Raw genomic sequence first — 24,700 nt, forward strand, 5'->3', positions numbered from 1 at the left:
TTCACAGCTGCTGCTGAACATACCCTGTATTGCTCATTAAGTACCCTCCCCCGCAAAAGAAAACTTCCAAATTTTTAATATATGGTACCTTGTCCAAAGCTGCTGGAAGGCCATGTTATATATTATTGATTTCAGAGAGGAAGGCAGAAGGAGAGATAGAAACATCTGAGAATCGTTGAATGGCTGCTTCCTGCACATCCTCTACTAGGGATGGAGCCCACAACCTGGGTATGTGCCCTTGGCAACAATCAAACCCAGGACCCTTCAGTCCACAGGCCAACGCTCTATCCACTGAGCCAAACTGGCTAGGGCCATGTTATTTCTTACTTGTCTAATTTTCTTTGCATCCGTGTTCTTTCTTGATGCCAGAATCTATTCTTTTAAAGATAGTCTCATATTATATTCCCCTTTCTCAATTCAATACCAATGAGAAAAAATGAGAATGGTAATGTTAACAAATGGAAATGATAATGTATAACAAATATATTTTCTCAGTATACATTGAAAAGGGCCACTTGAGTCCTGGCCAGGTGGCTCAGTTAGCTGAAGCGTCATCCTATACACCAAAAGATTTCAGGTTCAATTCCCGGTCAGGGCACAAAACTAGGTTTCAGGTTCAATTCCAGGTCACAGCACATATGGGAGACAACCAATTAATGTTTCTCTCCCTCTAAAAATCAATGAAAACATATATTTGGGTGAGAATTAAAAAAAAAAAAGTCACTTTGTAAAACAGACATGTCAAAGTCAAGAGAACTTCAGTTTGGCTTCTGTTTCTCTATTGAGAATGATCATTAAGAAGGAAACATTTATGGTGCACCTAAAAAGCAGTGGGTGCTGGGCTAAACATTTTGTACTGGTTATCACATTTAATTTTCACAGCAGACCAAGAGGTAGAAATCCCAATCGCTATTCTAGATATGATAAAACTAAGGCTCAGGAAGGTAAAGAACTAGTCTAAATTTAGATATTAACTAATAAACATGCCAGGATCCAATTCAAGTTTGACTACAGAAGTCTTTTCACTAAACTACACGTCCCCCTAATTATACTGAAAATATCTACATGAGTACTGGTAATTCGGAATATTTCTTGAAGAGATCATGAAATCACATAACTGCTGAAATATCACAATCCAACAAAATTACATTCAGGGACCTTAAGATCAGATCAGTATGGTGACCTTTAAGAAATTACAGATAACAGGTGATGGGCAAATTATCTACCTATATAAAACCCTAATATGCAAATAGACCAAACTGCAGAACCGAACAACTGGTAGCTATGATGTGCACTGACCACCAGGGGGCGAGTGTGGACCATGGCAGGTGTTGGCCTGAAGCAGGTGAGCAGGGGCACCAGACCAAGGCGGGGCACTGGTCATTGTCATCGGGGTGAGCCTCTGGTGGTTACTGAAAATTCTTTGCTCCCACATGCCATGGTCCCACTGGGCACTCATACCCACTGCTGGCACTGGCTCCAATCGCTCAGCGCCATCAGCGGGTACAAGTGGCAGCTGCGGCCCCATTGTCCCTAAGGGCTTCTCCACCTCCCCCTGCTCCTGAGGGGTGATTGGAGCAGCAGCTGCTGCTTGTACCCGCTGCTGGCACTGGCCCCAATTGTTCCACGCCATCAGTGGGTACAAGCAGGTCTGGTGCCATCAGCACATGGGAGTGGTGGGAGTGGGGCTGCTGGCAGACAGGGTACCAGGGGCCATGGCGGGAGGGGCCGGGTGGGGTTGCAGAGGATGGGCTGAGACCCACCCCTGTGCCCACCGCAGCCTTGTGGCTCACAGTTCCTTTCAAGTTGCACAAATTTGTGCACTGGGCCCCTAGTTTAAAAATAATGCTTAAGACAAGACTGGGAAAGGGAACAAACTGTGCTAGTCGGGTCCAAAGCAAGTGTTGTCAAGTAGTTGCAGGATTAACTTTATTTTGAATAGTTCCAAGGGGAAGAAAGTTCAGTTACAAGGGGACATGCAAAAATGGAGACAAAATTCAAGGAATAAGGAGCAGTTAAAGCTGGGAGTGTAGGACATCAGCGAAGTAGGGAGCTCCCCATCACTGAAAGTGATCATTGATTTCAGTTAAGTATTAGAAGGAAGCATCAGAATAAATTTAGGTCCTCATCTCTCACTGTGGTGGTTGTTAATGGTTATCTTGCCTCCAATCTGATGTTTTGCTAGTCTCTCATACATTGTGGAGTGTGGGAAGGTGGTGGGCTTGGGTAATGGAGAAAGGGAGGTAGATATTACAGGTAAATAAATGGCAGAGGAAAGGGACAGTTTCTTCCATTCTCATTCCTGGAAGCCTCAGCTCATTAACATCTACGACTCAGAACTCAAGACTATAACCCTTACATTAATTCTGTTACAGGTACACAGGCTTTTACAGCTGTTCTAGGAACTAGTCACCACTAACAGCATTACTCTGGAAAATGTATTCCAGATTTCCAATGACTGAGTTACAGATAACCTTACATAATTAGATCAAAACTACATAAATTTGCATCATTCCCTGTCATCTCCATCTTTTTTTTTCCTCAACAAAATAGGAAGAATTTATTAGTATCAGGCTCAGTTGATGGCAACCTCTATAATGTCTAACAATTTTAAATTTGTGACCAATTAGTAGATAAATGACCTAAAGTTTGGACTTCCTAAAATTATCTTCCTCAACCATTGCCAATACAATACAAGTTGGCATAAAAAGTAAAATTAAGTTTGTAGATATTCTTTGTTCAAACAGAAAAAAGTGACTTTTAAATAATGGGAAAGATAGCTTAGAATTTCCTTCCCCTCACATGATAGATTCAGTGTAAGGACATTTCAAAATTACCCCCCTGTGATTAGAGTTATCCTTGAACTGTCTAACATTATGGTTTCACCATCCAGGAGGCTATTAAAGCCAGCTGGGTGAGGAGAGAGGCAGTCTCAGTGACCAGGAGACAGGAAAGCTGCCATGTCATGACTTTGCTGCCATCAAGCAGACAAGCACGCTAACACACATATAAACCCAGTACCAGCGGTAGAAATTGCAACACAAATATATTTCTCATGCAAAATAGGACAAATGATAAATATTTACATAATACAAATAAAGGGCTGAAAATTAAGCTTTCTTTTTTTGGGTACCATTATGATTATGTGATTTCGATGAGGGTTAACCACATAACTTGCAACTCTGAAAAACCATGATGAAGATAGTAGAAAATGTACTTTGGTAGAAACCCGGATGTGTGAAAGATTACTATGAAAACAGAAATGATAGAAGTATATTTTCTTATATATATTAAAGTGAAGACCCAAAATGGTTTGTTGAAGTAGCTATCAACCAGATGTGAAATTATTTTTCTTTTGCTTTGGTTAAAACAGCCTAGGAATGTCAATCAATTTCCCTTCCACTAATAGCATATAAACAGTGACAGGACTACTTTAGGATGAAAAAAACAACTGTTAAGAAAAGAAATTAAATTAATTTTAAACTAAATTAAGCATTTTATCAATAAATATGTTTCTTAGAAGGTAGCATCTTCATCCTACAATCTTGGGTGCAACATATACACCATTTAAAAAATAAAATTTCTCCCACAGTAGTAATTATAGGTGTTAATGCAGCAGACTATGAAATGCAATTATTTTAATGTCTCTTAAAAAAACACCCTAGCAACCAAAAATAAATTTTAAATGTCAACATTTTTCTAAAATTGTACATTCTAAAATAATTGACTAATGCTTTATTATAGAACATAATTCAAACTATTATTGGTATTTCAATATATTCCTAAATAAATGGTTTAAAAAATTTTCATACACCAAAATTGGAACAGCATTTATAATTCTTACAGCTATGAAAAGGCAATCAACTCTACTTAAAACTGTAGCCAGTGATGAAATATACTTCAAAAACATAAACATTTGGTCTGACACTCTTTAATATTGGTTAACAACAGACTGATGTTTCTTGCTGATGGAAGTTATTTTATTCAATGTGCAAAAAAAAAAAAGTGCAGCTGTCTACTTTCCTTGAAATACGTAAGACCAATACTTCTATACTATTTACACACTTTAAAGATTTTAAATGTATTAAGTCAAGTCACGATATTGCATCTCCTTTATGGATAAATCATGTGCTACAGAGAACCCAAAAGTTTGATAACAGTCTGTTACACAAATGTATCTGAGGACACATACCTGTTCTTGTCCTAATTTCAAAATCAATTAAAATTTATTTTGATCTAGGAAACCTTGGAATTATTGCATGTGAAAACCTTGTCTCTGCGAGCCAGATTCCTATTCACTGTTTTTTAATCCTCTCAGCACTGGTCCACTCCACTAACCCCACTTAATTTCAGAGTGGTAATGCCCCAAATAAGAGGAATGAAGGAACTCAGCCACTAGATCACCAATATCCATCCCTACGGATTTGTTCAGCCTTGGGGACTTGTTACCACATCTCTTGGGTTAGGTATGGTCAATCAAAATGGATGAAGAAACACTTTAGCAAAGCAACCATTCATTATTTGTCCACAAGAACTGTGAAAAAAACAGTGATAGAAAATTAATAAATCAATGCAAACCTAAGACCATTCTACATTTCCAGGCCTCATTTTCATACTTGTGCAGTGTTCTTGGTCAACCACCCACCAGTATTTTCTGCATCTACACGAAGTACTTTAAGTTACTAAAAATGCTGTTTTGACCGTAAGTCACATATAATTGTGATTAGGAAATCAATTTACTCAATTATCACTCTGTGCAGGGCGTTCACCAGTGCAGCAAGTGCAAAGAGATACTAAAAATTGGAACAGAAGTCTCTCACTTCTGAACTGGACATAGGAGTCCTCAAATTAAAACCATAAAAAAAGAGAAGAGGCAGGACTTACTGGCAACATTAATACTAGACACCAGACAGGACAGTGAAACTGTTTGGTCAGAAACAAGGAACGTTATCTCCTTTAAAATTTTTAAAAATACCTAACCAGGCACTGCCTTAAGTCCAGTGAGTATACAATGTTCCGTAAGTTTTCAGAAAAAATAAAAAATAATAATACAGTGACTGGTGTTCATTTATTACAAACAATGCAATCTCAGTCTCCACGGCTCAGGCAAAGTGTTCGCGTCCCATCAACTCTAGCTACAGGCTATTGTTTCCAACTGCTGCTCCGCTTCAGCGGCCATTGCTGCTGCCTGCAACTGTTCTGTCTCGCTTTGGATGGCACTGGGGGTAACCTGCTTCCTTTCACTGTGCATATTGTTCTCGTGCCTTTTCAGATCAGACGCCTTGGCAAATGCCTTGGTGCATGAGCCACACACAAAAGGCTTTTCCCCTCTGTGTCTTCGTTCATGATCTTTGAGGTGGGACTTGTGTTTGAAGGCTTTGTCACACATATGGCATGCAAACGGCCTTTCATTACTGTGAACTCTCTCGTGCTTCTTTAGGTCTGGGGCACGAATAAATGATTTTCCACACACCTCACAACTGTAGGGCTTATAACCTGTGTGGATTTTTAGGTGTTCTTTCAGGTGGGCCTGTGTGGTAAAACCTTTTGTACACATTTCGCAAACAAATGGCCTGTCTGCTGTGTGGAGTTTTTCATGCTTCCTTAATCTGCCTTCGTCAGAAAATGTCTTACCACATGCCTGACAGGCAATCTGCTCCCGATGGTGGCCATAAAGTAAATACTCAAACTTCATGTCACTGGCAGCAGTTGTCCAGCCCGGTGTCTGTTCATCCTTCACTTCACTCATTCCATCATTAAATGTTAAGGCTTGAGGGGTCTGAGACCCCAAATCTTTCGATTCCGAGGCCTCCATGGATTCTACTTCCTGGCCGTAGCAATTTACTTTTCGAACTTCCTCACTCCCCAGTTCTTTCAAGATCGCTTCCTGAACCCTGAGTGTAGTTGTAGGCGACTTGCCATCCTCCTGACTGGGGGGTGTGCCTTCTACAGTGTCATCAGATGGACTGTCATCTTGATCTCCAATTTCCTCCACGTCATCATCCTGAGTGTCAGCAGCATCTCCAATGGGGCGATTTATTTTGAGGCAATATTTAGTTTTTGACTGACCATTATTTTCATCAGGACTAGATACATCACGCTTCTGAGAACAGAGTTTATCCAAAAATCGGATACCAAGAATCTGACCTGATGACATCATTAAGTTAACATCTTCTTTTTTCACAGAAATCTTTGCTGTGTACATGTAGTTCAGGACCTCTTCAAATATATCAGAACGAAGAAAATCTATTTCTATTACGGAAGAGCTATCAACCTCAAGCTTCTTAAAAAGCTTTTTAAAGTAGGTGCTGCAGGCGGCAAGAACACATCTGTGTGCTCTGAATTTCACATCTTCAACCACAATAGCAATATCACAAAATTCCCCTTCCAGGCGCTGTTCATTTAGTGTTTTCAGAAACAGAGTTTTATGATCATCGTCATTATATTTAATGGTTTCAGACATACTGATGAAAAACTCCTACAAAAAATTTTTAAAAAGAAAGTTGATAATTATGACAATATTTTCCACATAGAAAATACAGGTAGATTTTCATTTTCTAATCAATTTTTGGTACCTAACAATTTCAGAAAGTCATTAAGAGGGGTTCAAGAGTATGAGTAGGAAAAGACATCCCAACTTAGGGACTTCCAAATTGTTATTTCTATTTATCTTCAGTTTACTAAATATTTGCCTAGTTATAATGATAGCCAACTTTTAATGAGCAACTAATACATGCCTGGTATTGTTCTATGTGCTTTCCATCTCTTTGCGAATGTAAAGATCAAATAAAACTATGAGATAGGTATTACTATCTCCATTTCATAGATGATGTTGGGAACCTGCCCAATATTGTAGCTATTTAGTGGAGAGCTGGGACTTAAATCCAGGCAATCTAGCTCCAAAACCTGTGCTTCCTGACAAGTAGAGTTAATAAAGGCAAATAACTCAGTTTCAAGGTTTGAAAATAGTTCTGAGGCAAGCATCCATCAGTCATGTATGTTGTATCTAGTCTAATTTCAGAGAAAGATTTAGTAAAATAACTAACAGCGTTCAATGTTCTACTTCCTAGAGAGAACTGACAAGTCACTGTAGAACTAGAAAGTTGGAATATTGCCAAAATATTCCATTTGGTGTTATCTTCTAGCTTTTCCACACCAGTTTTGGGCCACTTCTGAATGAGGGTTAAGGTTTAATACGACCCTCAAAGATGAGCAGTTTCATTCCCTCTAGATGCCAATCTATCTGCCATCCAGACAAAAACGTCATCAAGATGGATGTACTTGACAAGTGCTACAAGTATTTTATAAGCAAAAGGAATTTAAAACTGGCACAAAAGACATCTGTCATAATGTCACAGAAAGTGACCTTTTAATAATGGATTCTATGTTTTCTTTTAAAAATATTGTTTGCCTTTCATTCCTCAAGTATAAATGGGGGAGAAAGAGAAGTGCGAACACATTATGTGTGTGTGTGTGTGTGTGTGTGTGTGTATACACACACACACACACATATTTCTTAAAGCAAATACCAAACCATATTTTCAAGATTTAATATCCAAAGTTATAGTTACCATGAACAACTCAGGCTATTGTCTTAATGCTTGAAACACCAAATTCTTCAGATCAGAATAACTGATCAGGGGCGTGCCAGTCCTATAAGAGAAAAGGACACACAAGAATAAGATAGAGTCTTCCTCTATCCCAAATTCTAAATAAGAATGTTTTTAAAAAATAAACTTTCCTTTCTTATCCTGCCACTTGCACATGTACCCATTTTCAGGTTGGGAACAGAGAGGAGGGTGGCTGGCAGCATCAGGTCCGGCTCTGAGCAGACTTGAAGAACAGGGAAGGGCCGCAGCACTTGGAGTGTGGAGGGGCTGTGCGCAGAGTATGCGTTGGAAAGCCACTAAAGATTTTCTCCTCACAAAGACCATTTACAGATGTTGAGAGCTACACAGATTATCAGAAAAAGCCAGAAAGTGCCCCCTCCCCCACCATTTCCTAAGTATGTGGCCCTCCACATTTTTCTCTAGGCTCATATAGAGAGTATATATATATGTATATGTATACATATATATGTATATGTATTTATAAATACAGAGAAAGTTACAGAAGCTCATATACCCAACAGTTAACACTGGAGGTGAGGGAACAGTAGCTGGTTTCTTCTTTCCACACTTCTGTGCAATGTAGCACACATCATTTAAGCTACATTGGTCTCTAAGCCTGCATTTGAGAAACCCCAGTGTTTTCACCTGTATCCCTACAGAGAAGATCAAAGAATTCCAGCTTTTTATTTTAAAATATATTTTTATTGATTTCAGAGAGGAAGGAAGACGGAGAGAGAGAGAAACATCAATGATGAGAGAGAATCATTGATCGGCTACCTCCTACTGGGGACTGAGCCTGCAACCTGGACATGTGCCTTGACTGGAATTAAACCCGGGACCTTTCAGTCCACAGGCCGATGTTCTATCCACTGAGCCAAACCAGGTAGGGCAGAATTCTAGCTTTTTAATTTGAACTCTTACCAGAGGGACTCCATCCTGCAGACCAATGTCCTGAAAAATATAAAAAGTTTCTTCTACCGAACAGTGATCACACAGACTTCAATGTGGTAAGACCAAGGGACTGGGCTGCAATAGTCTGACCCCAAAACTGTGGTGCAAGACGCAAACCAAGAGACCCAAGTCCTGAAAACTATCACAAAGTTCCCTCTACAGAAAAGCCAACAGAGCAACCAGTGTGCGGGATGGGCACAATCAGTTCTAGGGATGCTTCTGACTTTGTTCCTCAAATGGAACCTGGCCTGTAGTCACCCCCAAAAGCAAGTGTCCAGGCCAAACTTCCTACCAGGTCACACTCCCTACCGCTGCCAGTAACTATCCTGGGGCTTGTGGGATAAAAGAGATGGACTAGGTAGGGAGAGGAGTGGCCATACACATCAGTGTGCTGATGCGCCCCCCCCCCGCCCCTTTTTTTTTGGCTAGGGCGTTATTTGGCCTTCTTCCCCTCCCTCCCTCTCCCTCTCCCTCTCGACCACCTTTTTCTATTGAGATGTTCCAATGGCTAAGTTCAGGTGAGTCAAACTGGAAGATACCCATTGCCAGTCGGTGCAGGTGGTGAGCCCTGTAGCCCTCACTGCTCCTCCCTAACAAAGCTGCCCTTTAGTGAAGGTTCTCCAAATCGCCGGCGCGCCCAGGCGCCCTGACGGAGCAGGGAGCGGGAGCTCCAGCAAAGCCGAACTTACATAAGTAGCGGCAGCCGCCTCCCTGCCCCTGAACGGCCGCGACAATGGCGGCGCCCGACTTCCCTGTCCAAAGCTCGCAACTTCGAGATGGGGAGAAAGAGAACCGAGCGCAAAAGCCATCGAGGAGCCTTCGGGGTTCCTCCAAGCCACGCTCGCACTTCTTTCCGTCTTGGAGGTGGGGGGCTGGAGAGGGCCGTTTGTATTTCTTCCCCAACAAAAGCTCCGGCCTGGGAGCCGGAGGTGAAGGGGCCCCTTTCCCTTTCATCATCGGGCTTCCCGCGCGGGCGGCAGGCCTCGGCTCTGAGCGCGGGCGGCAGAGCCCGCGGCGGTCCCGGCGGCGGCGAGCGGGAGCGGGCGTGTGGCCGGTCTCCGCAGCCCCGCGCCGCGCCGCGCCCCGTACCGCCCGCGAGCCCCGAGCTCGCGCCCCGCGCACTCCCCGGCCGGCTCGCGCCGGGCCCTCCCCCGCCCTCCCGCGGCCGGGGGCGGGGGCGGCGCGCGGCCGGCTTCCCGAGCTCGGCGGGCGCACCCGGGAGTGCGAGCGCGAGGGTCCCGGCCCCCTCCGCAGGCAGCGAGGGGGAGGTGCGGCGGGGTCCCCGGCTCGGAGGGGCGGCGCCCGGCGGGCCGCACTCGGCGCCGGGCTCCGGGCCGTCTCCGCCCTCACCGCGGAGGTGCGAGCGAGGACGGCCATGAACTCCGCCGCCAGGCTCGGCGAGCGCGCGCGCGCGGGGCCGCCCGGCTGCGGTCCCAGCCAGCTCGCCGCCTGCGCAGCCCCCAGAACGCCTGGTCCAGCCCCGGCCCACGCCCGTCCCCGTTCGCACCGCGCCGCCGGCCGCCCGCACATTCTGGAGCTGGCTGGTGCCCGGAGCACGGCGAGAGCGCGCTTCCGGGCCGCCCCGCCAGCCGCCCGCCGCCCCCGTGCCCGCCTCGCGGATGGTCCGGGCCCCTTCCGCACCCCCGGCCCGCGCTTACCTGCAGCCTGGCACAGCCACAGACACTCGCCGTGGGCTCCCCACGCTCGCTGCACGCAGGCCGGGGACGGGATGGACGCGGGGCGCGGGGTCACGGTGGGTGGCAGTGTGTTTTGGATTTTTTTTTTTTTTTTAGAGTTTGGGGAGAGGGCGGGGTGGGGGGGAACCGTGCACGTCCCTGATGGTAGCAGCCCTCCTCCAGCACGAGCACAGAATGTCTAGCCGGCCTTGAAAACCCCCACCGGCACCCCCCCTTCCCGTGCATGCGCGGTGCGGGCTAGGGGGAAGGCGCGCCGCCGGCTTGCGCAGGCACGGAACCAGACCGGGCCTCTAAATTGGCGAGCCCGGAAAGGGTTAATCCGGGACCTTGCGACGCTTTCGTTGGAGTCTACGGGGCCGCCCCCGGAGGGCGCTGGCCTGCGCACGCGCGCGCACGCGCGCGACTTGGGGCGCGCGGAGCCCGCGCGCGGGAGAAGGGGAGGGCGGGACAGGGGCGGGGCTTCGGGAGCCGCGGAGCGTATGCACGAGCGCGGCTCCCGGGCACCCGCCCCGCCTGGAGCTCCCGCCTTCCGCTCCGACGAGAGCTCCCGCCGGCTCCCAGCGCCGGGACAGCGCCGGGGACGCGGGAAGTCGGCGTTCCCGTGCGTGTGTGTATGCTCGTGCGTGGGGCAGTACAGCCCTCGGGCGCGCGCAGGCCGGCGCTGCGGCTGCGGGCTTCGCCCTGGGCCACGGGGCGAACGCCCAGGGCACCGTCGCCCTCCGCGCACACGGGCAGACACCGAGGCGCGCGCGCCCTCGCGTTGAGTCCTGGCTGTCGTCGCCGCTGCGTTCTGTATATCGGGAAATGGTAGGCAGGCGCTTAATACACGTTTGCAGAACAAATGAAAAAAATGACCTTTCATATGGGTTGTAGAGGTCTATCCCAGTCACCCAGGAGAAAGCGCTCACCCCAAAGCTCTGTGTATCCAGCCAAGCCCGCGCCCACCTTCCAGCAACTACCCGGACACTCGAGGCAAAATTCACGGTACTGGAGGCCCTAGCGCGCCCAGCAGGGCTGCGCCCGGACTGCATTTAGTTTGCAGCTCCCTCGGAGAGCTCTGAGAACGCAGCGCTATTCTGACATCCGAGTTCCGCGAAGTCATGGCTCCGTTGCTGTTGAAACCCTGTGTCCTTCTCCCCCGAGGTGGTGGCTGGGCTGTGCCCGGCATTGAGACCTGGGAAGTGCCCCGGCTCCCACGTGTTCTGCTCACCGAAATACTGGAAGCATCTGCTTAGCTGATGCTGCTTTATCACAGTCCTTTTAACAGCGTTTCAGAAAAGCACGTGTAATTTAACATTTGAAAATTAGAGTAGGACCTTCCCCCAGGGCTTGCATGAAGAATACGAGATATAATTCCGGTTACAGAAACGTTGTGAACATTTACGAAATGATATTATGATTGCTGTATTAAATTCTAAAGAAATTCTATTTGGCCTCAGCTGATTTTGTAATATAAACTGACAAGTTTCAATGTTTCACAAGGTGTTTTTATACACATTTTCTTTGATATTCACGGAGGTTAGTAGGTGTATTGAATGATAGAACAGACATACCCGGTTCAAATACGGGGTACATTTGTTTAACTTCTCTAAACCTCAGCTTCTTAGTCTCTGAGATGAAGATAAGGGTAGTTGTGCGGATTAAATAAAATAATGCTCATGTAAGTGCTTAGTTCAAATATTAGCTCAGTAGTGTTAAATGACCTCACTCTGCATGGGTGGTTGATTTAAGTGTAGGAGCAGAACAGACAAAATTTATGTTCATAGTTGATAACGTTGTGGTCGTGTTCCCTCTGACACCATGGCTGGACCTATCTATTTCAATCCTGTCTATGTTTTGTGTTCATATAGTGTTATGTGATCAAGCAATAAAACTGTCATTGCATTTAGCAGTGTATGGACATGACTAGCACTCAGTTACAGTTCACTGTCTGCTGCTGCTCCTCCTTCTCCCATACCACACAATTGCATAGGTTTATATACTCTTTCTGCATATCTTTATTATCTGCCTATTATGTAAGCAGCCTTATTGCATATAGCTAGGTGAAGTCTCCCCAGGATTTGACTAATCTGATTAAATTAAAACAGTTCAGAAGAGTTCTCTAGCACTAGAATGCATTTCTCAAGTGACAGATTCCTGACATCTTGGTTTTGCATCTATTAACCTCCCCATGTGTTTTATGCTCATGTCACATAAGGTCTTCCTGGACAAGTCTTGCTTCAGGAGGATCATGGGGATGAGTCTAAATTAGAGGGGCGACTCCAAAGGAAGGAGGAGAGAGGGGCGAGGAACCACAAAGAAAGGGCTTGACCTCGACCTGGCATCTTGCTGGGTCACCGGCATTAACTGAGCACTGTGCAGCACCTTTAGCCATAAATAAATATTGTCTGACAGATAAGTGACAGCCTACAAGTTAGTACCACAGAGAGGTATAAGGGAAACATTTTTTTTTTTAAAATCTGCATAACTGGATAAAAATAGTACCTACCTCATAGGGTTAATTAACTCCATACATAGTTATGAATATTCATTTTGTCCCAGGCATATAGGCACTGTGGGTACAGCAGCGAATAAACATACAAATATTCTCACCTGGGAGGCAGACAAGAAGTAGATAAATAATTTAAATATATATTATGTCAACAAGTGATAAGTGCAATGGAGAAAAATAAAGCAAGGGAAGGTAATAGGAAGACTGGAAATATGGGTGAGCAATTTGAAATAGAGCCATTTGAGAAGGCAGCATTTAAACAAAGACCTGAAGGAGGCTATGGGGCCAGTCAGGGGACGATCATGATGAGAGAAGCCCTCTAGGGGGGAAAGAACAGCAAACACAAAGGTCCTGTAGCAGAAGCATCCCTTTGTGTTGAAGAAACAGCAAAGACAAGTAGAAGAAAGACGTATCAAGAAGACACCTCCCCAGTGCCACTGCATCAACCTAGATGGCACATGACAGTGTAGCAGTTTTTGTTTTCTACCGCGATACTATGTTTATGTTTTTTGAAAATGAAATGCCCAACACACTGTAACAAAGATTTTATATGTTTCTGGACAAATTTTAGCATGGTTTAAGGGATTCCTGGAATTCAAATCTTCAAAGATTAAGAGGGAGTAACAGAGGTGGAGAGGCAGAGGGGGTGGAACATGAGTTATACAGTAAAATGACCTGAGAGTCACAGCTAGGGACTTTTGTAGAGAAAGGAGAGGGAAGGTTTTGAAGGGGAAGGAGGACACTTGCTCCACTCCTGGAAGGAGTAAACGCAGTCACACTGGACAGGGTTACAGGGAGAAATGTTCTCCCAGGAGGGCCAGGATTCCAGTAGACCCCTGAGAGGAGTCCCTGTCAACCTTGGCTCTACATAGTAATTACCTGGGGAGCTTTACAGATGCTGGCCCTGGAGTCCCATCCTCAGTGATTCTGATTAATTGCTTTGGGGTGTGACCCAAGTTATCAGCAGATACGACAGCTAGCTCCCCAGGTGATTTTAAGGTACTGCCATTGTTGAAAACCACTGCCTTGTAGCAAGAAGGTGAGGGGACCTTTCTGGGACATTTGAGGTGTTGAGAGACATACATAAAATGATACCTTTAAGACACTAACACAATTTCTGATGCATAGTCAGAGATTGTCTTCCTTTTTCAGACTCGAATGCTTAAATACTGGCCTAAGAAGGTGACATTTTTTCTGCAGCATGGGATCTTGGGTGACATTTGTTCTGTAGGATGGGATCGACATTAAATGAATAAGAACAGCTCAGCAGAATTCTTTATTCCATCAGATGATATCTTTATAGAAACCCTCCATCTTTCCATGGTCATTCCAAAGTTATGTCTAGAAATTAGCCTTTCCTTATCTTCGTTCATGCTTTAAAAATGAGTCTATAGATGAGGGCAAAATAAGTAGAAGATTCATTCTCTCCTCATAATTAGTTTGAGAATCAAGTAGATTTGTCTGCATAACTAGCCAGCAATTTGGACCTATATTCCAGTTTTTTGGGGGATGAATAAGCAAAGCATGAACTTAGGATAATAAAAGTAACAGATGACCCTAAGTATTACATGACTATCTCTATGATTAGGGAACAAGCTAATATATTTTCCTATACTTCTCTTATCTGTTATTAATAGAAGTTATAGTCTCAATCTCCAGCTAAAAGAGAAACAATTCAACAAGAGTTCCCAGAAATTCATAAAGACACATAGATCTTTTCAGAGCTAATATTTAAACCACTTAAGTAACTAGAAAAAGAAATGATCAGACAAATTATGTCATCAGCTTCTCATTATATGTCTTCAATATCATAGTAAAACTGTTTCTATTTCTAAACAGACCTTTTTGGAAAATTCTCTATTGGCATACCTCATCTTATTGCACTTTGCCTTATTGAACTTCACAGATATTGCTTTTTTTTGCCTTTTTTTTTCCTTTACAAATTGAAGGCGAGACCATTTACCCTATGACTCACTTTATTGCTACACTTTCTTTTTTGTGGTGGTCTAGAACCAAACCCACAATATCTCCAAGATATGCCCATACTATATTTATTTTGAAAAAGTTATTTATAAAATTTTATTGTTTGCAAAATAGTGTTTAGAATAATTTAAATGAATACTCAAGGGGAAATGTGCAAGTAAAAAATAAATTCTTTTAAAAAGTAGAGCAGTTAGGTCTGCTCACATTTCTTAACCAAGAGAGCTATACATTTCAAATTTCCCATCCCAGGAAGGTATATATTGACTAATATGTTAGTCTGACCTCTGCAGAGGATACTATAAGCCAGCACTAGATCAGTGTTCCACAAAAAAAAAAAAAAAAGGATAACTATATTTGAAATTTCTAACTATTTTTCAATAAACCTTTAATTTTGGAATAGTTTTAGATTTATGGAAAAGTTGCAAAAATAGTATACAGTGCTCCTGTGTACCCCTCCACCTGGTTTCCCCATGGTTAACATATTGCATTACTGTGGTACATTTACCCACACTAAAAAACTGACATTGGTGCATCACTATGAACTAAACTTCAAACTTTTTTTTGGATTTCATCGGCTTTTCCATTACTGTTCTCTGCTCCAGGATCCAATGCAGGGTCCCACATTGCATTTAGTTGTCGTGTCTCCCAGTCTTTTCTGGTCAGTGACAGCTTCTCAGCCTTGCCTCGGTTTTCATGACTTTGGCAATCGTGAGGCGTACCGGCCAGGTATCCTGAAGAATGTTTTTCCCACCTGGGTTTGTCTGATGTTTTTCTCACGATTACACTGGGGCTATGGGATTTTGGAAAGACGACCACAGAGATGAAGTGTCCCTCTCGTCATATCATCTAACTACTTTAAAGTCACTAAGTTTGAACTAGATAAACTCTAAAATCCTTTCCAGTTCTAAAATGCAATGATCATATCTTTTATAGAGCCTGCTATTTTTCAAAGTAAAGATATATGTTCCAGTTTTGTAAGTTTTGGTCCATAATTTCAATCGGCGATAAGCAGGCAGGAAAGACTGCATAACCAACACATCAACTGCAGAAGATTCACTTCATACTTTTGTCACAAGCCATGTGCTTCGTATGGATCTCTAGCGTTTACAGGTTTATGACAGATTTGACCAGTCCACTAACTATCCCTATCCTCAGCTAAACTTACCCATTGGAGGTAAGCGCACCCCAATGGGTAAGCATATAAGTAGGACAAGCATATTTTTAAGTAAAAGAAAACAAATTTTAAAAAGTTAAAAACTAGAAATGTATTCAATTATGGGGATAGCAAGAATAAGGAAGACACTTCTAGTTCTAGGCATCCATGATTCCTTATGTGAGAACGGGAAGTAAAGTTGGAGAAGAAAGATGGATAAAGAGAGGAGAGGAGGAAGAAGAGGAAACTGCTGGTGAGCAGGCCAACCATTTTATTAAAGTGATTTGTGGTTGCTTTATTTTCTTTTATGATCCATCAATATTATATTTATAGAGCAATTGGGATTTACCAGATTTGGAAATTAATATTAAAATGATTTCATAGTGAATATAGTATTAAATACACCCAACGTTGACACTAAAAGCCAACATTACATTTGCTTTGCATTTGTGTGATGCTTATACATTCATTATTCAATTTGATCTTTCCAGTAGCTCTGTACATTTCCATTTGAGAAGGGAAGGAGTAGAGGGCTAGGTAAATTGTTATAAGATTTGAAATACAGAAGCCCTTTTTTTTATGGGCCTACACCCTTATCTGACAGATGAGAAGACAGATATCTTGAGATGTTAAAACTAGCACTCATAGCTAGTTGGTGGTAGAGCATGGTGATAATCTCTGCTCATCTAGTCCTCCAGGCCTGCTGGCTGGCTTCTTTGGAGTAAACAGCGAATGCCTGCACAATACTTTTCATGAATCAGGAGTTGTTCTAAGCACTTCAGCTACATTAACTCATTTATCCTCACAACACCCTATGAGGTAGGTCTCCCCATTGACAAGTGAAACTGGAGCACATAGACATTAAACAATTTCCCCAATGTCACGCTGCTAGCAAATGGCAGGCTAAAGATTTGAACCCAGATTGTCTTGCTCCAATGTCTATTAACCACCACACCAACAGCCCTAACTCAAATGATGACTTCCTTGCCTCTTCATTTCATTTTCTTTTATGAATAGAACACTTTAGACTGTTGTTATTGTCTCAAGGACTCATAAGAGCCTCACACAGGTAGGTGTAAAATCAACATGGAGGTGATTTTCCCAAGCTGAGCTGAAATAATATTGCTCTCTTGGGATAGTTCCTGCAGCTTCCTTAGGCGGGTCCCTTCCACTTCTGCCTTCACAGGGCATTGAAAAGAGGATCCTGCTTCAATCCAGTCACTCATTCCACAGTACATGCTGAGCATCTACTATGCATAACAGATTGGGAGTATAGTCATGAGCAATACAGACACAATCCTGCTCTCATGGAGATTATAATTCAGTTATGGTGGGAGGTGGTGAATTAGGGATGATAGAGGTAAATTTTTCTCACAATATGAGAGCGAAGGGATCAGTTGTTGAAAACAAAATATTAGGTTTTACGCCGCCGCAAGGAAAAACCGTGAGTCCAAATAGAGACCAGATTAAACAGGCTTTATTGGGAGCACACGGGCGGGTTCACCAGCTCGGAGAGGGGAGCAGGAGAAGCCGCGCCAGACTGGAGCAGGGGCAAGTTTTTATGCTGGCAGAAATTGGTGGCAGTGGGGGTTTTCCGGGGTCAGGTGAAACCTGCGGTCTGTCCTGCGGTTTTGGCCATTTCCAGGAGCCGTTTGTCCGGCAGGGACTTTCCACCTGGGTGGGGCAGTTTCTGGACGTCAGTGTGGTGAGGTCAGTTTCTCACCGGCCCAAGAGAGGGAGGGGGTCTTTTTGCCCCCGGGGGCAGGGTGCCAGCGAATACCGGACACAAAAGATATAGCAGATCATAACTATGAATAAAGTCATCCCCAGTAACTAATAAGCACACAATTAAATATTAGGTAGGGTCCTGGTAATGTTTTAGAAAAGAAGCAGTCATGATTTTGTACAGTAATAATGTCCAATATAATTCATGAAGGTCTATAAGATCCACTTCATGTACAACAGCAACATGACTTTTAATATTCCATTAAAAAAACTGTTTCCAAGGTTTGTTTCATATTTTTTCATAGGGAAAGGACTTTAGCATATCTGTATTTGACAGAAAGCAAATTGCAAAAAGTTTGAAATTAAATGAGGAGATACATTCTTTTCTGGCTCCAAACAATTCTGTATCCCCCAAAGACAAAACTTTCCACAAATACCTTCCAAAGTCCCCGTAACCTCTGGAAGTTGAAAATATTTTAGTATCTGAGATTTAAGCCTGAAATAATTCTTCTATTTTTATCTGTGGACAAGAGGGAGATTATATCTTCTTTAATAGCATAAGGTCCATGGAATGGAATATATCTGATAATTATCTTTAAAAATCTTCACATAGAATGCTAATTTTTTTTTAAAAATATATTTTATTGATTTTTCACAGAGAGGAAGGGAGAGAGATAGAGAGTTAGAAACATCGATGGGAGAGAAACATCGATCAGCTGCCTCCTGCACATCTCCTACTGGGGATGTGCCCGCAACCCAGGTACATGCCCTTGACCGGAATCGAACCTGGGACCTTTCAGTCCGCAGGCTGACGCTCTATCCACTGAGCCAAACCGGTTTCGGCTAGAATGCTAATTTTATCTTGAACCTTAAATCCAGCTAATAGGCATGTATTCCTACTATTTAGAAAGTATTATTTATGGTTCTTCTATAACTTTAAGAGTAGGCAATTAGACAGTAAATAGAAGCAATTATTTAGTCTTCTAGTCAGCATTTTAAAATTTATGCTGACTCATAAATTCCTTGATATGGTCACATCAAGCCAACTCTTCCTTAATTTGCATGTAAGTCAGAGGAAGGAATTATGACTCTGAAATGATAGCAGAGAATCTTGATTTTAGCTTTAGTGACCCCACAGGGCATCCACTGATGGCTGGGTTGTCATTTGTTCATTTTTGCCTTTGCTATTATTTTCTCCCCACACAAATTGCTTGTCAAATGTTTCTGGAAGCAGCATGGTTGTTTTCACTTGGAATAACTCACTGTTGGATGCCTACAGTTCTTTTGCTGTCAAATTTAGTAACTTGGTCAGATTTGCTATAGCTCCAGTCACAAGTAAATCGGCGCTTCATGTGAAATTTCTTCATTTTTATTGTCAAGGTGTTAAGTGCAATCTAGACTCATAACATGATTTAGTTCCCTGCCAAGTAGGAAGGACAATAATCAAGTGTATCCAGAATCATTATAGTCACCATAACAGCCAGACTGAACCAGAATTCAAATTATTTCTGGAATCCTTTATGCATCCCAAGTCCTTCCTTCTCTCACACTTGCTAGTCTTAGACGAAGAAAGTTGCCTTTAGTTGAGGCAGTCATGATTTCTTCATACAGTGCCATGAAATGAGTATTCTCATACATATTCCACTTGAGTCCCCTACATGCACAAAACGCTGTCAGGCTGGGAGAGTCAATATTTCAAAAACGGAGAAAGCAAGATGCGGAAGCTAAATGATTTATCCAGGATGATGCAGGTAACACGTGCCCCTACTGATGCTAGAAATGTCTGCCTTCGTGATCATTGCTCCAGACTTTATACTCCCTTCAAGGAACCAAATAAAATAAGGTTAGAAAATGTGATATGCTTGACAGTTCTCAAAAGGATCTCATCACTGGGATAGATAAGCAAATGTGACCTTCTATTTGTTTCTGTTTTTTTTTTTTTTTTTTAAACCTGTGATCTTTCATATTTTATTTAATGTTGGTAGTTCCTTAGGGTTTTCTCCACTCGTTTAACCAATTACATTTGATAAAGATGCCCTTTGGCCCAACATCGCTTTTTTCTTTCAGATAATGAAAATAGTATGAGATATGTTATTTCCTTTACCCACAGAACTATGTGCTAAAACTATGAAAGACCTAAGAGTCAAAATTATTTTAGCTTAGGTATTGGTTTATTGCAACAATATGTACTGTTCTAGGGAGTGATAGTTTAGGAATGAATATGATTTGAAGTTATTCGTGGTCAGAGGGTGTCTGAAACTGAGAACCAGGCAGATCCATCTACTTTGACCCTAACCAGCCCTAAAGTAAATTGTTTAAAGAAATTGGGTCCCAATGATTATAGAGGGGAAATTTTTGAAGTATGTCCATATTCAAGTGGAGATAAAAAAAAAAAGCCCAGCCAAAAGAATCGTGGACTGATTGACATGATAACTATAAATTGAACAAATATTATTATTACTTTTTAGGCACTTAGGTGTAATTTATTTAAAACACTAATACTTCATATATTATTTTTAGCAAGTACTTATAAAAGTCAAATATATCTAAATCAAATAAAATAGCAGATGTGCACCAATATCATATCTATCACAGGCTTCTTTTTAATTCTTGCTTTAAAATATATACATAATTTTCCATTCCCAGTAGTAAAACATGGATTTTTTAAACTTTTAAAAAATATTTTATTAAATGTATTGGAAAATATGGTTTTAAAATAGTTTTTTTTGAGCAAAAAATATTTCTAAAAGGAATCAAGACTCAAACTCAGGAGGAACTAAGGCAGTGGAAGGAATCATAATGTGAAATTCTTTAAAGAAAAATGTATTAACTTTAAATAATTGTGCCTATGTTACACATAATTTAAAAAGCCATACCTTATGCTTAATAAAAAAGAAGAGTATGAACTTAGAAAGTTTGTCAGCCTAGGTTTGAAGCTCAATTCTGTTACCATTTGTGTGACCAAAAGGCACGACCAAAATACTCCCCCAACCACCTCTTCCAATTGCAGTGAGGTTTTAAAGGATAATGAAATCAGTGTATGCATAGTGCCTGGCACAGTGAGGGTAATCCACAAATGTAAATTCATTTCCTTTGATATGATCACATTCTGTCTCCTGTGAGCATTTAAGTTACATATTTACAGTGCACTGCAATGATGGCCAAGGAAATAACAGGTACAAACAAGGTTAAGATGAATTCAATGCACGTCCTCTAAATATAATATTTATCTGGTACAACATCTGTGTCAGCACGATGAATTTAGATTAAAGCATACAGAATCTCCTGGGGTATAAAAAAATCTCTTAGTAATTTATGCATACATTAGCTTAAACCTTACATTTAGAAAATTGTGAAAAATACAGAGATTCCTTCAATTCAGTGCCACAGGCTCACTCCAAAAGGATGCGTGAACTTAGTATAACTTGTTAGTCTCCATTCACTCATTTATTAATGAAACATTTATTGAGTTCTTATTATTCCTGGAGTCTGGTTAGTTTTCAGGTAGAGAAGCAACCACAAGTTATAATGGGCATCCTGCATTAGAAAATGTCTCCAGTTGGTATGGAGGGAGGCTTCAAAAAAACCTGGGATCCATGTAATTTCAAATAGACCAGCAAATGCTTAGCTGTTTCATGACAGGTGTCAGGAAGGAGGAAATGGCCTCTTCAGTTCAGTGTCCTGTGTAATTTCTCCCAGACTTCAGGGCTTACATATCTATGGTACCCCTGGGAAAATGACATGCCCCCCTGTTTTAATAGGAATATTGCTTCAATTCATCCAAATTACTTTTATGTATTTTAAAAAGTCCTAACGAGCCCAGGCCAGATGGCTCAGTTGGTTGGAGTATTGTCTCTTAGTCCAAAAGGTTGTAGGTTTTGTCTCTGGTCAGGGTATGTATGGGAGGCAACCAATCTCTCTCTCTCTCTCTTTAAAAGGATTAAAAAAAAAAAAGACCTAATGAGCATCCAAGAAGAAAACAGCTTCCACAGGAATAAGGACAAATAAATGGGGTTGATGATTGCCCTAAATGATATTTCCTAAAAGAAGTAATGTAATTTTAACCTTTCTTCTTTTGAGGCAGGGTAAGTGAACTACACACATCATAAAATGTTGTTCCTTTACAAGGAGGAAAGACTGTGATCCTATTTTTGATGCACATGAAATACAAAATACAAAATCCATTCTTCTGATCAGGATGAGGGGTGGGGTGGGGGATCATTCTTCAACACTTCAATTCTCACGCAAAGAAATCCAAAAGGTTTGTCGAATCTGCCTTTTCCATTCATGTGCTGCCTGTACTTCCTCTTTGGATACACATTTAGGGCATAGGCATTTGACTCTGGTTTTAATCATGACCATCAAAGGTTAAAAAAGCCTTAGGTCGCCATGCCTCTATTTTATAGAAAAGGAAACTGAGACCCAGAGAAGCAGAGACTTGCCAAGATCACATACGTAGCTCGGAGCTCGGAGCAGCCAAAAGTGGGACGGGGCTGGCTTTGGGGAAAAGGCCTCACTGCCTCTGGAGCAGGGAGTGTCTTGGTGAAATCAGTGTTTGGTTCCTTCAACTGGTTTTAATTCCCCCTTAGAAAGCCACAGGATAAAGTAAATGCATGAAGGATCAAGGAGTGGTAGAGATGCTTACATGCCAATGCTGCCTTTGTGCAATATTTAAAATTATGAGTTACAAAGCCTAAAAAAAAGACATTTTATTAACTCGTATATAAAACTGTCTTCCAAAAACGGCAAAGATTACAAGTTTGAAGGCACAGGCTATGGCTGCTAAGGGGCAGTTCTGTTTTAGAAAGATGATTAGGGAGAGTCTTAGGGATTGGTAAATGTTAATATCTTCTTTCAAATATTTTGCACAGTAATAGAACATATCCATTTCCTTATTTTTTAAAGGTCTGCAATGAATATACATTTTATTCTTAAAAAGGTATCATATATATATGTGTGTGTGTATGAATATACATATACATACACTTAGTAGAGTATTTTAAGAATCATCTTCTTGGTAGTGACTTGGTGCTAGTATCATAACCATATAGCAGGCAGAGTAAAAGACAGGGAGAAGGGGTGGGGGACTCATGAAATTATTTTCTTAGACATATGAGATCTGCAGTCCCCAGGAGACAGTCTTGAATAATCCAATTGTTGTGGGCGGCAGGAAGGTGCTGGGTGTCTGACAGGTGGGGTCAGACCAAACCTGGGTTCAACCACTTTGGTTCTTGAGTTCTGGCTGGGAAAGGATCCAGAGTCAAGACTCCATGAAATCACAGAGGTGGAAGGCAAAGGAAGGGCCCTAGGAGCTTGGGAGTGAGGAAGGGGGAGGGAAGGGGAGGGAAATAGAGAAAGGGAAGGTGCAGGCATGCTCCAGGGAGGGCGAGTACACTGGGTCCTCCGTCCTAAGGGTTTTAAAGGTGGAGATTTTAGTGGCGGCCCGAGGGGAAGATCTCCATTCAGTAGTTTTCCATGTGTGTCCTTTCAGGGTCTAGGTCCCCACTGATTGATTGGTCGGCGCCAGGGCAGGGGCCATTATCCAATGCAGCTGGTCTTTGCTGGGCCTGGAGCTAAAATACAACTGAGGCCTAGATATTATCTCTAGGGAGGCAAGGTCAGGGGTCCAAACTGCCTGAGAAGAAACATGCTAGGGGAGGAAGTCACTTCATCCCACCCTACCATTGTCCTCTGCTAGGCACCTGGGGCTTCCCACCCTGGTCACCTTCTGTCCCTGGCCCATCATCCTTGCTCCGCTCATGTCTGTCTAACTGCCTACCACAAAATGACCCTCAGGGTGTTATTTAAGATGGGATAGGGGAAAAATCAGGGCTCCAGTAGAAAGCCACTGTTCCCCATACCCCACTCCCAGTCCCATGGATACTACCCACAAACATTAAAGTTTGAGGAAAACACCACTAGCTTCTATTCTGCTACCGGATAACTTACTTTACAATATCCTGACCAACCTCTACCCACCAACCTCCACTTGCAAGAAAAAAAAAAAAAGAAAGAAAGAAAACACATAGAGGTTAAAGGTATTTGCTTCCACTCCAGAAATGTGAAACATAGACGGAGGCGGGTGGGAGAGGCTAGGAACTGTCCTTAATGCACATGTGTTCATACTAGTCAGGAATACATTTAGATTAAAGCGCTGTGTGCTGACTGGGAAGGAGAGTGTTCGTCCAAAGAGTATTAAAAGGCTATTATACTTTGGTGAAATCGTAACAGTCCTGGGTTTTGTAGAGGACAAGTAGCACTCTGAGGGCCTAGAGCTTTTTCCTTCAGAACTGTCTCCGCTTCCCACGCTACAGCTTCCCAGCCACAATCCACAGGTCCTTACTCTGTGGAAAGTGCCACACCCACTCCCTTCCACCTGTGTAGCAGACACGGGCCCACGGATAATCCCACATGAGCTCAGAGACATGGGGACAGGGACGGGGAGGTCCTTGAGACGTGTGTGCTGAGAATCCATGATGTTTTTACACCATGTAGAGTTACTCGGATCCTGAAGAGAGTTCCCAGGATGAAATACAGGACAGCCCTGTGAATTTGAATTTCCAAAAACAATGCATAGATTTGTATGTAAAGTGTGCATTCTCATACTAGAAATCATTCATGGTTTATCTGAAATTCAAATTTAACTGAGCATCCTGCATTTTTATTTGCTGAACTTGGTCACTAATTCTGAGTAAGGTGATGATGTCCAACAAAATAAAATGTTATTTCAATGTAAGCATTTAAGCACTGTTGTAAGTCCAATTCTTATTGTCATTTTCTTATTTTGGAGGTCTGTATTTTATAGTACTCCCAATTCATATTATTTAGGGATCTGTAACAGCAATGATAGCTTTTATTTGTTGGGATGGAGATGATGACTTTATATATGAGCTGAGATCATTTATGTGATTGTAATTAAGTTTAAGTAAAGTACTTGAAATATGTATTCTCTATATTTAAGAATAATTCTAATTGGTAGCAGGTCCTTTTCCTTTTCAGATTAGCCTGCTCACCATTGAGAGCGATTGTGACTACATCCAATTTGGAAAATGACAGAGTCAGAGATACGATGATACATTTTCAGTGTGTC

At 42.4% G+C, this 24,700-nt stretch overlaps 1 protein-coding gene across 6 annotated transcripts; it reads right to left on the minus strand.

Annotated features, from left to right (window-relative positions):
• Positions 1-3,029: 3,029 nt before the first annotated feature.
• On the minus strand, positions 3,030-10,296 carry ZBTB14 (zinc finger and BTB domain containing 14). 6 transcript variants are annotated; one of them, XM_070420598.1, is made up of 4 exons: positions 10,220-10,296; positions 8,532-8,561; positions 7,572-7,653; positions 3,030-6,478 (listed from the first exon to the last, which is right to left on the minus strand). In XM_070420598.1, exons 3-4 carry the CDS (start codon positions 7,572-7,574, stop codon positions 5,132-5,134), a joined length of 1,350 nt encoding a protein of 449 aa, XP_070276699.1. In that variant the 5' UTR covers positions 7,575-7,653; positions 8,532-8,561; positions 10,220-10,296; the 3' UTR covers positions 3,030-5,131. The 6 variants fall into 6 exon arrangements, with proteins under 6 accessions (XP_070276699.1, XP_070276700.1, XP_070276697.1 ...); XM_070420599.1 differs by lacking the exon at positions 10,220-10,296 and adding an exon at positions 9,251-9,520; XM_070420596.1 differs by lacking the exon at positions 8,532-8,561 and having other exon boundaries at positions 10,220-10,290.
• Positions 10,297-24,700: the final 14,404 nt, after the last annotated feature.

Source organism: Myotis yumanensis, unplaced genomic scaffold (genome assembly GCF_028538775.1).
Source record: "Myotis yumanensis isolate MYYU_CA2020_CCGP unplaced genomic scaffold, mMyoYum1.0.hap1 SCAF_7, whole genome shotgun sequence".
Lineage (NCBI taxonomy): Eukaryota > Metazoa > Chordata > Mammalia > Chiroptera > Vespertilionidae > Myotis > Myotis yumanensis.